The sequence below is a fragment of the Filicampus tigris genome, chromosome 11, assembly GCF_054856515.1.
Source record: "Filicampus tigris isolate MCC_2025a chromosome 11, RoL_Ftig_1.0, whole genome shotgun sequence".
Classification (NCBI taxonomy): domain Eukaryota; kingdom Metazoa; phylum Chordata; class Actinopteri; order Syngnathiformes; family Syngnathidae; genus Filicampus; species Filicampus tigris.
The window spans coordinates 22,286,319-22,303,818 of record NC_141227.1 but is presented as its reverse complement, the minus strand read 5'-3'; the positions used below and the strand labels follow the sequence as shown (position 1 = coordinate 22,303,818).

Below are 17,500 nucleotides of genomic sequence, written 5' to 3'. Positions count from 1 at the left end.
CCAGTGGCATCTGGTGAATTTCAGACGTGGCCCTTCAGTGGGGCAATTGAAGCGACCTCACCCTCTCCACTGAATACCACCACTACCGCATTGCAATTTTTACAAAATAATATGCATAATTTAACAGTGTTTGAAATTACGAGCAGATATTTCACACATTTGTGATGAATATCATTATTTGAACTAAAGCAAGAACCGTAGTTAACCGCTACACTGCAGTACGATTTCGTCTAATTGACCGTATTTTTAAAAATCATTTAACGACAACCCGAAAGAAAATGCGTCACACTCACCAGAGATGCTAAAAAAATATATTTTTCTTTGCTCCAACTTGTAAGCTAGCTGTAGCCTTCATACTGTTCTCAAAGTGCAGAATAAAACCTCTTGCCAGCAAAGAGGATTTTAAATTCACCTTTAAAATCAATTTTAAGTGTTTGTTACGCACGAACGCACACGTTCTATTTTGAGTGAGGCAAAAGCGTACGCTCATTTGCTGGCTCCCATGTCACGAGGCCAAACCCCGCCTTTTAAAGCCACGCACATTCAAAGTCACAGATACCAGTGTAGAATGGGAGCGCAATCCCAAGTTTTCACATATTACTGAAATATTTGGCTGCCCACGTTTATTCTGTAGTGGAACCAGAGAAAAAGCATACCGCGACACAGTCCACTTTACAAAAGTTGATTTATTCATCCAAGAGCATAGTATATCAAGTATTGCATGGGTACGCCATTGACTCCCAAGATGCACAAAAAAGTACACGGAAAAAGCACTATCTTATTACAACGTAACATCGGGAAGTCGTAAACACCTACTGGTGGGAGTGCGATGCGCGCGCAGTGTTGCATTATGGGACGCAAGCGCAACATGCAGTTTACACAATGTCGTTTTTGTGACGCGATTAAAACGAACGTACTAGGTCCAAGTTGTCTGTGGAGCAAGAGGTGGAAAACATGCGGCTCTTAAACGTGCACACTTTTGACATCTTTTTGTACAACAGGCGGGAGCCGCTTTCACGCTGGCACCTTCCTCGTGGCTTGTCACTTAAGTCGACTTACAAAGTGGCGTCTTGACCACACCGGGCTGCGCAATATACATCGAAAAAAATATCATCATTGCCGTACTAGCACGTGCAATATGCGCAACCCGAATACTTGCGAACATTTTAAAGTGTTTTTTTCCAATATGGTGCAGCCCTACCTCATACAAGTATCAATTTTATGCAACAATAATACTCAACTATAATTTAGAGTGTCATACAACCTTTAGAATATTTACATCCGAAAGCTCCTTCCCTGACAAATGCAACATGTTTTTGTGATTCAATAAAAAAATTAATAAAATAATAATAAATACTGCACAGAATATTGTAACGCGGAGCCGGTTGAATTTGTTGAATTTGAGCTGGCGTTTTTTTTTTTTTTACCAGCTTGTTGTCCTGCCACAAAATCACCTGTCACCATATAATCATCCGAATGCGCTATGCCGCAACGGCCGCGTCAACGTACTCCGGAAGGGCCAATCGACTAAATCCCGGCGTCCAAAGCGTGAAAGTGTCTCATCTCTCATTCGGGAAGATCTCTGTGAGGCTAACCGCTTCTAACGGGAGAACAAAAGTGAGCGTTCCCACTTGCAGGAAAATAAATACATGCGACTGCATTCATATAGCGCACGGAGGTCATTTCTTGATGACTTCCTCCTTCAGCTTGTCGGCAAGGTGTTTTCTCTTCTGCAGCTTCTTGCGCTCCTCCGTCGAAATCTCCTGGGAGAAGAAGAAAAAAAAAAAAAAAAAAAAAGCGGCGTCAAAGTCAGCGGCGCCTGGCAAAGTTTCCGGTAGGACTCACGGAGGCTGGAGGAGGCGCGGGCGAGGAGGGAGAGCAAGGTGCCTCCTGCTCGGCCGCGGGGGTCTGCTTGGCGGCGCGGTCCTTCTTGAGAGCGTGCAGCTTGTCGCGCTGCTCGCGCAAGTAGGACGCCCTCTGCTGGAGACGCTCCTGCTGAGCTGCCGACAGCTCCTGTTGAGGACACGGGTGCGTTGAAATCGGCGGTTTGGGCTCAAGTACTTCGGCGAAGTTCTTGAGGTACACTCGCACAAGGGTTGTGCTAAACGGTCCGTCTTGATAAAGGCAATTCTAATGTTTATTGTAATTGTAGTACGCAGACGTGGACAACTTTAATGCACTGTATCATAATTGTGGAGAGCTGTTTGTAATATTTCTATGTGACTAAATAAAGTTGCCAAAATGGCAGTTAGTTTTTTTTTGTTTTTTTTTAATCCCCGAAAACATTTTTTTTACAGATGTATTCTAAAAAAAAGTCAAAAAATATTGTCAGTTAAAAAAAAAAAAATTATAACAAATTTAGGTGATAATTATTTGTCCCTTTTAAGTGACTGTTACTAAAAATATTAGGAACCTTTTTTCTTTTTTATACTTAAATATATTTTAAACAACAGTTTTTCTCATTGTTTTTATTATATCCCAATGTAGACATCTCCATTGCTCACATTTTTAAAAACAGGGTTATCATAAATATTTTTAAAAAATAAATAAATGAATAAACTGATTTGTTTGTCAGAAGTAATTGTAAAATGAACCATGACCAAACCAAAATCTTTTAGATTTTTTTCCAACGACATGCAGACATCGCCATTTAAAAGTGGTTAAATAATGTCACCACAAATATTTTTAAAAATACTGTACATATTTTTTTTCTATGTTCCTCAGATTCCGTTGTAAAAATTGTAAGTATTTTTCTTCACCATTTTGTTGATCCAAACAACAGTTCCAATCACTTTGGCAATGTGACTAAATGTTACCAAAAATACTACAACGCATTAAAAAATGTATCCCTTTTTTTTTTTTCCATTCACAAATTTGTATCTGTTTTTTAATCCAATTTGATCAATTTAATCCATTAACAACATGTGAGAAACCATTGATCTAATTGTAAGTATTAATTCAAATGACTTATAACTTTGACTTTTTGATAACGCACACCAAAAATATGGATTTCATTTTTTTTTTTTTTAAACAAGAGTGGTGTCAATGTGACAAATTCAAGTGATTAAGTGAGGTTACCCCAAATATTCCAAAATGTTTCTCAGATTTCTTCTTTTTTTGTGTGTGTGTGTGTGTGTGTTTGTAGCTAATTGAGCGTACTCACAGCGTACGGCTGAGCGAAGCCGGCCTCCTTGTGCGCTTCGTCCAGCCAAGCTTGCTCGGCGCCAACGGGCGCTTTGACGGGCGGCAGCACTCGGGGCTCCGCGCTGGCACTGACACTGCCTGCGCACGCCGTCCCTCACGTTAATACGCCTTCAAATGAATGCACACACTGCAAATGGTGCTGCTTTTACCAGAGGTGCGTGTTGAAGAAGAAGAAGAAGAAGAAGAAGAAGAAGAGGAGCTGCTTTTTTCTACATGCTTCACATCTGCTGTGACGGCAAACTTGCTCTCGGCGTTTTGGGGGGTTTTGCCATTCACCTGCACGGAAAAGACAAACAGAGTATAGTGTCATTGCAGTCAAAAAAATAAAATAAAATTGAAAGAAAAGAGGGGTTTATGGCTGTACTTTATCTTTTAATAAAGAAAAAAAAAATATTTGTCTTTTTATGAAAATGATTCTTTTGGTCCAACCTGGTTGGACTGCGCGGCTGCACTTTTCCCATTCATGGTTGGTCCTTGGTGGGCGATTGTGTCACTGCTGTCAGCCTGGGAGGAAAATAATTTTTTTTTTTTTTTTTTTTTTTTAAATCATTTTAAAAAATCCAATTCGGCAATGCTGGCAAGTGTGAGCCTGCCCAGAAGACTCCATTTCATTTGAATTTTCTCATTTGAGTTGGTTGACCTTGGCAGTGGCACCATCTTGTTGCGCGTGGCCGCCGGACGTCGAACACGCACGCTCCTCGTCCAGCAGCAACCTCCACGACATTTCCTCCTCGTATTCCTCTTTGGACTTTCTGGCGGAGGAAGAACGACGTTGTTAGCACACGCGCACAACAGCCTTGTGGATCAAAACATTTCAAATTCATTTGCAATTCATTTTATCCTCCAAAAATATATTTAAAAAAAAAAAAAATACTAAGATTAAAATTTGGTTTTGTCTTTGTTTCCGTTTTTTGTCAAAGTTGGGGTGGGGTTTCAATTTAGACTTTTTGACTGGGGTTTCAAAGTATGGTTTTAAACTAAGGTTAGGGATTCAAATTAGGGGTTTAAACAAGGGTTAGGGTATAAAAGTAGGTTTCAAACTAGAAATAGGGCTTCAAAGTAGGATTTGAAACTAGGGTTAGGGTTTCAATTAGGGTTTAAAACTAGAGTCAGGGTTTAAAAGTGGGGTTTTAAACTAAGGTTAAGGTTTCAAAGTAGGGTTAGGATTTGAAGTAGGGTTTCAAACTAGGGTTAGGGTTTCAAACTTCGGTTAGGGTTTAGAAGTAGGTTTCAAACTAGAGTTAGGGTTTAGAGGTAGGGTTTCAAACTAGGGTTAGGGTTTCAAAGTAGAGTTAGGGTTTAGAGGTAGGGTTTCAAAGTAGAGTTAGGGTTTAGAGGTAGGGTTTCAAACTAGGGTTAGGGTTTCAAAGTAGAGTTAGGGTATAGAGGTAGGGTTTCAAACTAGGGTTAGGGTTTCAAAGTAGAGTTAGGGTTTAGAGGTAGGGTTTCAAACTAGAGTTAGGGTTTAGATGTAGGGTTTCAAACTATGGTTAGGGTTTCAAAGTAGAGTTAGGGTTTAGAGGTAGGGTTTCAAACTAGGGTTAGGGTTTCAAAGTAGAGTTAGGGTTTAGAGGTATGGTTTCAAACTAGGGTTAGGGTTTAGAGGTAGGGTTTCAAACTAGGCTTAGGGTTTCAAAGTAGAGTTAGGGTTTAGAGGTAGGGTTTCAAAGTAGAGTTAGGGTTTAGAGGTAGGGTTTCAAAGTAGGGTTAGGGTTTAGAGGTAGGGTTTCAAACTAGGGTTAGGGTTTCAAAGTAGAGTTAGGGTTTAGAGGTAGGGTTTCAAACTAGAGTTAGGGTTTAGAGGTAGGGTTTCAAACTAGGGTTAGGGTTTCAAAGTAGAGTTAGGGTTTAGAGGTAGGGTTTCAAACTAGAGTTAGGGTTTAGAGGTAGGGTTTCAAACTAGAGTTAGGGTTTAGATGTAGGGTTTCAAACTATGGTTAGGGTTTCAAAGTAGAGTTAGGGTTTAGAGGTAGGGTTTCAAACTAGGGTTAGGGTTTCAAAGTAGAGTTAGGGTTTAGAGGTATGGTTTCAAACTAGGGTTAGGGTTTAGAGGTAGGGTTTCAAACTAGGGTTAGGGTTTCAAAGTAGAGTTAGGGTTTAGAGGTAGGGTTTCAAAGTAGAGTTAGGGTTTAGAGGTAGGGTTTCAAAGTAGGGTTAGGGTTTAGAGGTAGGGTTTCAAACTAGGGTTAGGGTTTCAAAGTAGAGTTAGGGTATAGAGGTAGGGTTTCAAACTAGGGTTAGGGTTTCAAAGTAGAGTTAGGGTTTAGAGGTAGGGTTTCAAACTAGAGTTAGGGTTTAGATGTAGGGTTTCAAACTATGGTTAGGGTTTCAAAGTAGAGTTAGGGTTTAGAGGTAGGGTTTCAAACTAGGGTTAGGGTTTCAAAGTAGAGTTAGGGTTTAGAGGTATGGTTTCAAACTAGGGTTAGGGTTTAGAGGTAGGGTTTCAAACTAGGGTTAGGGTTTCAAAGTAGAGTTAGGGGTTAGAGGTAGGGTTTCAAACTAGAGTTAGGGTTTAGAGGTAGGGTTTCAAACTAGGGTTAGGGTTTCAAAGTAGAGTTAGGGTTTAGAGGTAGGGTTTCAAAGTAGAGTTAGGGTTTAGAGGTAGGGTTTCAAACTAGGGTTAAAATGAGGGTTTCAAGGGTTAGGGTTTTAACCTGGGGACGGGGTTTAGAAGTAGGGTTTCAAACTTGGGTTAAAATTAGGGTTTCAAGGGTTATGGTTTTAACCTGGGGACGGGGTTTAGAAGTAGGGTTTCAAACTTGGGTTAGGGGTTAGAAATCGAGTTTCAAACTAGTGATAAGGTTTTAAAGTTGAGTTTTAAAGTGGGATTAGCTGTTTTCTGGACATTCTTTGCATTTCCTTCTGTACCGAAATGGGCTTGTGGAGAGTTGCCAGTCATTCCACCCCACTCCAGAAGATGGCTCCCTCCACCCAGTCCACCCCAATGACATTTTAAGGCAGCATTTGGGCCTTGGAGAGCCTCCAAGTGGGGATCTTAAATGCATCCAGGTAGGACAAAGTGGATAAAAATAGTCCTTCTTCCTCAGTAGCGCCTTGCTACTGTTGGTGTCAATGGCGCCTACGGAAATTAGCCTGAGCCTAAGTAGCTTAAAGTGGACTTCTCTTCTGGGTCAGGATGCCGCTCACTAAATCCCATCAGGAGAGCAGGCCGCCGCCGCCGCCGCCACTGTGGCCGACTTAGATCATTACACATGTTTAAGGGGAAAGTCAACCCAAAGATATTTTTTCCAAGAATGTGTTCCATGCAAGACCACCAGTTGAAACAAGGCGTTCTGATAAATTGTGTTTGTGGAATATGAGTTAAGCAGCAAAATCCACCCGTTTTTAGCGACCAATCACGGCTCATCTTTAGAAAACAAGGCGAGCTGCGATTGGTCGTTCCCTGAGCCCTGGGTAGTTGTGATGTCATTTTCAGTCGACAGAAGTGACAAGATGGCCGCCCCCTGAGATGGCTCAAAATTGAATCATATTGCCTCGTTTCAACTAGTGGGCCTGCTGGCAACATATTATTGAAAAAAAGATGTTTGGCTTGATTGTCCCCTTTAAGTGTGTGGAAACCAGGGCTGGGGTTACCATTTTTTGGGCCAAATATTGTTTTTGTGATGCTCTAAAAACACACTCGCGGTGTTATTATTACGAAATGAAAGCTTACTTGAGGACCTCCTGCAGGATCTTCATCTCTTGCTGCTGCAGCTCCGTCATCACGTCCTCGCCGTCCGTCAAGCAATCGGGAAGCGCACCTGGCCCATGGACAGATGTGTTACTTCAGAAGCCACATAAGCTCTCTGTCTCTCCCCCTCTCTCACCGCCTCTCTCTCTCCCTACCTTGATTTGGTTTGATGAACTGTCATCGGTTCAAAAAGTACGGTATGTTGAGTGTGTTGCTTACAGTGCGCAACGGCAAACTTACCGTTCCTCTCTTTGATGACGCGGAGCGCCTGAAGCTGCAGCTCCATGTTCTTCTGCACCATCAGCGAGCGGAAAATTTGGAAGTCATCCGTGGCCAGGACCGGTTGGAACACAGACTGGAGCCGGAATATAAAGCAAAAAAGTCCGTGTTTTACTTTGTCCCGTTCGTGTGACATTTACAGGTGGCAGGTTTTGCTGTGAGGTGGAGTTTGGCGCACCTGCACCGTTTTAGACTTGGCAAAAGGGGAGGTGCACGCATCCAAAAACTGCTGCTCGTTGATGCCCACCTCCTGCATGTAATTCTCCAATAGCTTCTCGACCTGCAAAAGCAGAAAAAATAAATGCCCAATGTACAGGTGCAGTTCAATACTTTGGAATATTGTAGAGATCATATTATTTTGAGTTATTTGATTCAAAACGTGAAACATATTGATTCACTACACACAGCGACATATTTACTGATTTCATTTTTATAATATGCATTATAGTTACTTAACATTTCCTCTAGAAAATTTTAACTTAAAAAACAACTTGAAATGTGGGGATTTGTTAACCGGTTTCGGAAAGTCTTATTTATATAATTATAACACAGTATTTAATTTATTTATACTACTATCAGTAATATAATTTTTGTTTGGGTTTTATATTATTTTTCAAGAATTTAATGTGCATTTAGTGTTTGTTAGCATGTGAAAAACAGCTGTACTCACCAACTTTTTATACTGCTGATGGATTTCCGTGTACACTAACTTATTTTCATCTTCATCGTCAAACACTGAAATGTAACGACATGTGGATTAGTCAAGGAAGCATGTCCAAATTCACATTTTGTTCTCGTTATTTTGTTAAAAGAATACAATACTAAGTTTCATTTAGCACATCTAGTAAGTGGGCTAACTATTGCACTGTAATTGTAACAATTAAGTGCTACATTTAACACTTTTGTCTCTTTAGTGGCTTAGGGAAAATGTTATACATTAGTATAGAAATTTGACGTGCAAGTTTATACTTACCAAAAGTGAAATCTGAGCTTGTTTAATTGAGCACAAAGCGCATATATTTCTGCTGCAACGTCACCACAAGATCAGTGACATTAAAAAATGTATGGGGGAAAAAAACGATACTATCATTTATCGTGATGGTTTCTGGAGAAAATTTGTTATCGTGATAGGTTCAAAAACATGCATTATTAACTTTAGACAAGGAGCCAAAATGGAGGCTAGTGGAGGTAGTGTCTCATAATTCAGCATTTATCCATACATCCATTATCCAACTGTTAATTGCTGCATTTAATCACTCACGTTTCTTTCATTGCTTCGGAAAAAAATGTTTGTTTCCAAATTATCATTTTGAACCACGACGCAAATCAGTCAATAGTAATACAGATTCAATGTGCAAAAATGTCAATTGTCATGCAGGTAACTTCGCTCTCCACTTTAGCATTAGCTTAAAGCACGGAGCCTGAATGGAGGCTAATGGAGGTAGTTGCTAATGACGCTTGAGTTTTTCGTCCTAATTGTAACTATGAATTGCCACTTTTGATGACTCTTATCCCGTTCTTGGCTCAGTGAAAATGACAAATGTGTTTTAATATTCGGAATGTCAATGCCGATCGGCGCCAAAATGTCAACAGTAAAACAGACAAACATCGCTGCACGCGCAATATTAGCTTGACCAACTGGAGTCACAATGGAGGCTAGCGGAGCTCCGTGCTAACATAAACAAAGCTCATAAGACGACCTTTAGTCGTGCAAGAAGTCACCTGTGCATTTGTGCTCCATGAAATCCGTGACGGGGATGACCCACTCGGGACTTCCCAGGTAGCCCACGATGCTCTCCACCACCCACACGCTCTCGTCCTCGGCCATGTTGGCTCAAAAGTCAGCGGTGGCTGCAGAGGCTGCTGGCCCAAGACGAGCGGCGCTCCTCCGGGCTTGTACGCGTCCCAGCTCCGCTATGGTACGGACGCACGCAGCCGGCAGATGCAAACATTTATGAGGGCTGTTGTGCTCCATAAACAGCCCCCCATTGCACACGTATCCATTCGCAACGAGAGGGGAGGGAGGGAGGGGGGCGGCGGTGGTTGTTTTGTCCACCCGGAGCAGAGAAAAATTGCTGCGCACTCGTGGAGAACAGAGTGGTGGTGACGCCTCGTGGTTGCCACGGAAACAATGACGTCACCGCGGCTTCCAAGCCTATTGAAATTTCTGCTACTCAAAAAACAATCAACAACAAAAAATTCTGCTACTCTTCCTTGTTGTGTTTCATCTATATGTAAACACCTTGAAATTAACAAAAAATAAGAAGTGTTTTTACATTACAGTTCCTTCGTGAATTATCTCTGGTTGGTTATCTCGAATGAACGCTTACTGTGCCTTACATTTTTATTTATATATTTTTTTCCTTTCCTTTTTCTTCTATGTTGGCTTTTTGTGTGTTGCCCCGGTCAGCTGTAGACTACAATTTAAGATTATACTCATGGTCTATAAATCACTGATGGGCAAGTACTGATACAAGGTATTGTCTTGGTATCCTCCAAGTTGTAATGAGTGAAGGATGCTGCTTATATGCATTCTGTTAGAAATATGAGCTTTGAGTGTCATCAGCAGGTTGCAAAAGAGACTGCAAGAGTCACAAACAGATGTAAAACAGGGTGACTTTGGAATTTTTTTTTTTGAAAAAAGTCAATTTTACCTTTCGTCTTCTTGTTAGCTAACACTAAATTGTGCAAAAAAACCGACTAGAATATTGAACACTTGAGACATTTAGAGAAGTCAAATAAATGCAACTCTCGGCTCGGTGTCAGGCAGCAGGGGGCGCCAGACTTCCTCTGCTAAAAACAGCCGTTCATATTTTATTTCTGTTTATTTGGACTCACGACTCACGTTTTTCCCCCTTAAATAGTACTACACACGTTTAAGAGCAACATGTGGAAGTCTAGATCAAAAGCAGACTCGCACACGCACACAACATCAGATAAACAATGAGCCAATAGGACATTCGGAACTACACGCGCACGCGCGCGCACACACGCGCGCGCGCGCACGACATAATAAGGAGGACTTCGTTCGTCGACATGCGCCGTTTCCACTCTGGACCTCCACTGTATCTCTGCACGGTGAGCACACACACACGCACACACAAAGGCATTTGTAACTGTAAATGGTCAATCGAAGTTGGATGTGTGTAGGTGCGGCCGCTTTGCCAACTGTCGTTTGCGGCAGTCCTGCAGCCAAATGCCCGAGAGCAGCCCTCATGGCACGAGCACAGGCACGTCGACGGAGGATGTGTTTGACGACACCTACGCGGAGAAAGGAGGTCCCGGACCCCCCAGGGCGCTGGTGTGGAGGAACATCTGGCTCATGGTGGTGCTGCACGCCGGCGCTCTGTACGGAGTCTTCCTCATTACGGCCGCTTGTGCACTCACGCTCGTCTGGAGTAAGTAGCATGGCTGGACTGCAGTGTGTTGACAGTTCACATGGGAAAATGCTTTTAATAGTACAGACTTCGAAGAGCATAGATCAAAGCTTTGAGGACATTGGACTCGCTCTGTTTTTCCATTATGATTTTTTTTTTTTTTTTTTTAATTTGATGAGAAACTTTTTCATAGCAACAACAATATTTTTAAAAATTGATGTTGCATTATTCAAAATGTGTTTTTATGGCCCTGACATCAACGGCGACGCACTTATAAAAAGTAATACTTTTGAATAATTTCTGATGTATTATTTTAAAAGTCTGTTGCCAAGCAATTCATTTGATGCAACAGACAAAAATGCCAGGATTAATACTCGTTTGCAAAACAAAAGTGTTGGTTTTACTGTTAGCGTATGATACCGCATTCTTTATTCTAATCGTTTCTGAGGATTTCCACTCAATTCCAATTCATTCCAATAAACAAGATTTCCACAGTGAAAATTCCAATTGAAAGTTCCCGTTCATGAGAAATTTCCACCCCTTTCCGACCATATACTGTAAATGTATTGTGTCACGAACATTGTTTGTTTTTCTCGTGACCCCCGCCAAGGATGCAACTATGTATTTGATTAAGGTTTTATCTTTTGGGAGCAGCATTAAGCTACCTCAGCATTTTATGACTCAACTAGGATCCACAAAACTTTGTAGCGGATCCAGGATTTGTATTTTTACTTTCTATACTTCTTAATTTGATATACTTTTCATCACAGAAGAAGTGGGAAGACGCACTTTCCTCTGCTTCATTCGTTTGGTAGATGGAAACCACTTTGTTGGGCACATTACTCTCACCGAGTGCACCAATCGCAATTTTGGACGTATGAAAGCACAATTCAACTTATTCAAACACTTTGTAAATATATTTACAGCTGTTGTGCTCAAGCCCGTTGACAATGTGTCTAAAAAGTGTGTTCTAATGAACAGATACAAAAGAAAAAGTTTGAAAACACTTGCAGGGAGATGCTGAAGGCCACAACTTGATGACACTTGCTTAGCCACGCTATTTAAAGTCACACAACCAACACACGGATACTACAGTAATTACACTTTCCGAAAGTAGTCTACATATCAACATTGTCCTTTGTTATGTTTTATTATATCTTGACACAATACAGTGTTTTTTTTTTTTTTTTTTAATATTTGATATTTTTGCGGGGCCGGAATGGATTTTGTGACATCGTAATCCATTTCAATGCCGGAAATTGTCCCCATTTTTCCACTCATTTTAAACATTGGACTTTGCAGCCTATACGGCAGACGATCGGCGCATTTCACAAATTCCAGAACAGTCTTCACTTTGTCTGCTTCCCCTCCCCGTGCCTCCTCCTCCCCCTCTTTGCAATGCTGGGCCGCATATTATTTCACAGTGGAAGACAAAGCACAATCAGCACTCCCATAGACATTCCATTGTGGCCGGCGTGGCACCACAAGACAATTGGTCTTTGGCTGCCAGAAGGCCCCTGTATGCTTGCGCCCGACACGCCGCAGACGACAACAAAACGGCGCACCTGACCCTCACACCCGCTTCCAACGTTGCTCCGATAGTGACACTTTGTCATTTCTCTTCCCGCCAGCTGCCGCGTGCTTCTTCTTCAGCGCCCTGGGTGTGACGGCGGGTGCGCACAGATTATGGAGCCACAGATCCTACAAGGCTACGCCGGCCCTCAGGGTCTTCCTGGCTCTGGCCAACTCGATGGCGTTTCAGGTACAACACTTTCCAGCGCAGTGTGCACAATTGCAATGAGAGGGTGGAGGGGGAGCATCTTTGATGGCAGGAACGCATGCGCGCTGGGGAAATTTGTCCCCTGCATTGACGTCACAACTGCTCAGTACACTCGAAAAAAAACATTTGGGGTAAAAATAACACAATTTGAGGTCAAAAATGGGCCGATCCATTATTTGGGTCAATTTGACCCGCTTTCTTGTGTTGTTTTGTACGAAACAGTCCAATTTTTTGGGGTTGTTTTGAAAGAAAATTTGGTAGTTGGATTAAATTGACCCAAGTAGTGGATTGGTTCACTTTTGACCCCAAATTGGGTTATTTTTAACCTAACTGTTTTTAAAGTGTATGCTGCGGTAATACTAGCGGTAGTCATTTTTCTCATTTGTTGTTTTATTACCCGTCTACGTGTCTTTACTGTTAAATTATCCATTGCTTCAAGGGTTGAATTAAAACACACTTCAACTTCTTAAAACACATTTTTTTTCTTTTCAGTTATTACTTTCAAAGTGTGCTTGCTTCAAGCTTTATTTGATAGTTGCAGTAGAATTTTTTTTTAAAAATGAGCCAAAAAACAAAAGAGAATTAAACATTGTATATTTAAACATCCAAATGTTTTTTCCAAACCCATAATGTGCCCCCTCCTTTATAAGACCATAGTTTGGCATTTGTCCCCCCCACGAATTTTCTTGCCATTGCATTCAACTCTGCCAAATCATTTCAAAGGTCCATTAGCTTAATGCTACCGTATTGTGTCAAGTACTATATTTGGGCTAAGAAAATTAGCATAGATGTTGCGATAATGATAAATCTTTAAACAACTGGTACTTTAACACACATGGACCAACAACACATACAAACAGAGCATGATTTTCTGCCTGTTCTTCTTGCTCATAATTACGCCGCATCGGAAGGATTTCAAAAATTTCACATGTGTTCGTATGTCCGAAATCGCGGCAGCCGGCGCGTGATCTGGCTTTCTGTTCTCGGGTGCAGAATGACATTTACGAGTGGGCGAGGGACCACCGCGTCCATCACAAGTATTCGGAGACGGACGCCGACCCGCACAACGCCAAGCGGGGCTTCTTCTTCGCGCACATCGGCTGGCTGCTGGTTCGCAAGCACCCCGACGTCGCTGAGAAGGGCCGCAAACTGGAGCTGTCCGATCTGAAGGCCGATAAAGTGGTCATGTTCCAAAGACGGTAAGGAGAACGCAGTCTGGACACTTTGGTGGTCCCCGCAAAAAACACGTACATCAGAACATGTTTTTTTTTTTAGAAGCAAAAGCGCCTTTAAAAAAAATATACATCATTTAAATGTGCCATAAATATGTATGCACACACAGCCATTATTAACATCTAAACCACTGGCAACAAAAGTGAGCACACCAGTGTCAAACCAGTTAGCAATTTGTCCTTCCCAGAGAGCTGGAATGTTACATTTAGTGCACTCTAAAAACAGCTGGGTTAAAAATAACACCATTTTGGGTCAAAAATGGAGCGATACACAACTTGGGTCAATTTGACCCAACTTTCTTGGTTGTTTATGCAAAAAAGTACCCTAAAAATTGGTAGTTTTGTCCAAAACAACCTAGAAAAAAATTGGCTGTTTTGTACAAAACAATGCAAGAAAGTGGGTCAAATTGACCCAATTTGTGTATCGCTCCATTTTTGACCCAAAATTGTGTTATTTTTAACCCAAGTGTTTTTAGAGTGTGTTATCACTCACACATCCAGAACATCATATTGGCTGTGTTCTATACTGCATGCACACTATGTTGATTTGATTGATTTCAGGCACTACAAGCTCTCGGTGTTGATCTTGTGCTTCCTGGTGCCCATGTTGGTGCCCTGGTACTTTTGGGGCGAGTCCCTCCTGGTGGGCTACTTCCTGCCTGTGTTGCTGAGGTACACCGTTGGGCTCAACGCCACCTGGCTGGTCAACAGCGCCGCGCACATGTGGGGCAACCGGCCGTACGACCGCACCATCAGCCCCAGGGAGAACAGGATTGTCGCCTTCAGCGCCATAGGTAGGAAATACTCCTGACAACGTCCACATACAACATAGTGGTGCCTTCACATACGAGTTTTAAGAAGTTTTTACTTTTAAGATATGAACTGTCATTTAGCCGTTACGTGCATTTAGCTGGCATGCAAAAATGTGAGTTGCACACGCTTTATGGCGGCTGTTTGGCAGATAGTGAACATTAAAAAAAAAAAAAAAAAAAGAAAAGAGGCATCAAGGTCTTTATCGCCTCTCACGTTGTCAAACTAAACGTAAAACAAAAAGAATTCATTGTTTCAACACAACCACAGCGTTAAGATAAGCTTGTTTAGTGTAATGCTAACAAACAACGCAAAATGCTAAAGACAAGCTAACGAATAGAATCGGTGTTGCGGTTTTATAACCCTTTAACGAGGAAATCAAGCCAAACATGTTTTTTTTCAAGAATATGTTCCCTGCAACACAAAACAAGTGTTTTACAATAATAGCCATGTTGTTGTAGTTTTTTTTTTTTTTTTTTTTTTTAGAAGCAAATGGCAGTCAAAATTCCACTAATCACGTTCCTTCTTGTGTCTACAAATGTATACACTGTTCCGTTTTCATTCTGGCTTCCAAGCAAACTAAACTGACACTTTCTAGCAAGCACTACCAAGGTTGAACACCTGTTTCATGGAGGTGGTGAAAATGTCGTGGGATTCAGCGCATGCCACACCTTACCTGCTTCACTGTTGTTATTTTAGCAAGGCTTACCTAAAATGCCCGTTAACTATTTTACCGAACGAGCCGTCCTCTGTTCATGACGCCTGAGTCACTAACCTACGTTGGTGAGACGGGCACAACTGCATTAATATTGCTTGTTACTTTTATACAGCCCTTGTTTATATTACAGAAAAGAGCTTCACAATTAATCAATAGTCACATTGGAGATTTTTCTTACCCAATATTCATAAAATAATAGGTGCTGAAATTTCTTGGATAGTTGGTTTTAAAATCTTATAATGTATGAGGCCGATAAAATATTCAAATAAGTTTGAAAAAAAAATCACAAGAAGCTATAATCTGAAAGGCATACAGTATAAGTACTTAAAAGGGCAATAATTAAATTCAAAGTGATGGAAAGTGTCACGTGAGGGGCGGAATTTGGACCCAGGAGCAGACATGTCACGGAAGTTGAAAAGTAAGAAAGCGGACATTCTGACCCAAAGGAAGCTTGACGGAACGGGTCACTGAGTAACTCAAGTTTAAATACAGATCCTGTACGACAGAATAAGTTGACATCATTAAAAGACCAAAGAATAAAAGGACCACAGTAACTGAATAGCAACTGCAGATACATCAAGGATCAACAATCAGGAACAGTAGTGAAAAGTTCTATGTTATGGAACAACGTTAACGTAGAAATAAAAGGGTCAAAGCTGCACTGATGTATCTAAAAACCTAATTAAATTAAGGCTGTTAAATAACAGAGTTGGGCATTTTACTAAAAATTGAGCGTCCGTTAGCCGTCATCCGTCTGCAGCGTGGGTACCCTTCCGTCGTCCGTCATTTGTCTTTTTTTTTCTGGGGGGGGGGGGGAGAGAACATATATTGTCTACAGGCCGGTCCGCCTCTAATTTTAAACGTCTGTTAGTCGGTGAGTCCGACTAAACTTTCACTTGCAAAGAAACGAAAACGTATTGATTTATGTAAACAGAGAGGCTAAAGGGAAATTTGATTGTGAAATGTAATATTTTTCTGTATAAAGGGCAAAAAACGAATTTCATTCTTCCTTCTGCTCTTTTCCATTTGAATTTTGTGATTTTAACATATGTTAACATGTATGTTTTCTTCCTAATGTGTAATGGAACATAAATGGAGTTCCGCATTGTGTGTTAGCATTAAGCTAGCAAACTTCTGTATAAGACAAAGAAAGGTATGTTATCGTTTTAAATAAGAAAACTTGATATTTTTTTTATGAGATTCAGTTTAATATCAAACTTAACTTGGAGTGGCACAAACCAGCTTGAAGCAAGCACTTGGCATAACGTTTTGAAGAATTGTTCACGAGTAGCCAAACTAGTGCTTGTTGTGACCGTCCCCACCCGGAGTCAGCATTTTTGACTCTTTCTTTTCCATCCCGTTGCCAGGGGAAGGCTTCCACAACTACCACCACACGTTCCCTTTCGACTACGCCACCAGCGAATTCGGCTGCAGGCTCAACCTCACCACCGCCTTCATCGACCTCATGTGCTTCCTACGTCTGGCCGGCGAACGCAGGGCGGCGTCCAAGGAGATGATAGCGGCCCGCGTGCAGCGGACGGGCGACTGCAGCGCTAAAAGTGGCTGAGTCGGAACGTAGCGGACACATTATGATGATGATTATTATTAGGTGGCACATAGGTAGTAAGTTTTTACCCACCCAAATACCGGATCAACAACAGAAAGGATATTTGGGGGGGGGGGGGGGGGCTTATCCGGATTAATTTTTGCGCTTTTCCACTGTACGGTACTGACTTACTATTGACACTTTTCTAACAGGTACTCGAAACTGTACCTGTTGAAAGTAACCCAAATTGGCTTGAGTTGAATATCAGTGGCTTTTTTTTTTTTTTTTTTACATGGGATTCGCCATTCACTTCATGAACCGTGTCATCTTTTCTCATAAGATATATTTATACCATACATACCCAAATTCTGTCATTAATTTATTAATTACTTTGTTTATAATCTTTGGCAAAAAGTCGGCTTGAAAAAGGCCTACTCCCATGTTTTCTTTCTTCTTCATTCAAATTGACACAATGCATTCATCCATTATCTGTGTGCTGCAATCTAGTGGACACCATTGGAATCACCACCAAAATAAACGGGAGGCAAACCAAACCTCGTTATAACTTTATAAAAAAAAATAAAAATATGCAAAATAAAAGAATGCAAAAGTGAGTGAGTTGATTGCGCTGCATCTCTTCCAGTGTAACTCAGTGCTGCCCTGATTGTTGTGGCACAATGGGGTACTATATATATATATATATATATATATATATATGTATATGTGTAAAATACATATGTGTGTGTGTATATATGTATATGTATATAATATATATATGTGTGTGTATATATATATATATATATATATATATATATAATGTATATGTGTAAAATACATATGTGTGTGTGTATATATGTATATGT

At 41.1% G+C, this 17,500-nt stretch overlaps 2 protein-coding genes across 2 annotated transcripts; one reads left to right on the top strand and one right to left on the bottom strand.

The window, feature by feature from the left end:
- Positions 1-668: 668 nt before the first annotated feature.
- cfap36 (cilia and flagella associated protein 36) lies at positions 669-9,270 on the bottom strand. The gene is made up of 11 exons (XM_086044542.1): positions 8,897-9,270; positions 7,845-7,909; positions 7,353-7,454; positions 7,136-7,250; positions 6,878-6,965; positions 3,845-3,956; positions 3,634-3,708; positions 3,354-3,480; positions 3,164-3,282; positions 1,846-2,013; positions 669-1,763 (listed from the first exon to the last, which is right to left on the bottom strand). The coding sequence occupies exons 1-11, from the start codon at positions 9,000-9,002 to the stop codon at positions 1,680-1,682; spliced, it is 1,161 nt and encodes a 386-aa protein (XP_085900668.1). The 5' UTR covers positions 9,003-9,270; the 3' UTR covers positions 669-1,679.
- An 855-nt stretch (positions 9,271-10,125) lies between these two features.
- scdb (stearoyl-CoA desaturase b) lies at positions 10,126-17,251 on the top strand. Its single transcript, XM_086045517.1, has 6 exons — positions 10,126-10,252; positions 10,325-10,572; positions 12,183-12,313; positions 13,325-13,530; positions 14,125-14,357; positions 16,459-17,251. Exons 2-6 carry the CDS (start codon positions 10,371-10,373, stop codon positions 16,656-16,658), a joined length of 972 nt encoding a protein of 323 aa, XP_085901643.1. The 5' UTR covers positions 10,126-10,252; positions 10,325-10,370; the 3' UTR covers positions 16,659-17,251.
- The last annotated feature ends 249 nt before the right edge of the window (positions 17,252-17,500 follow it).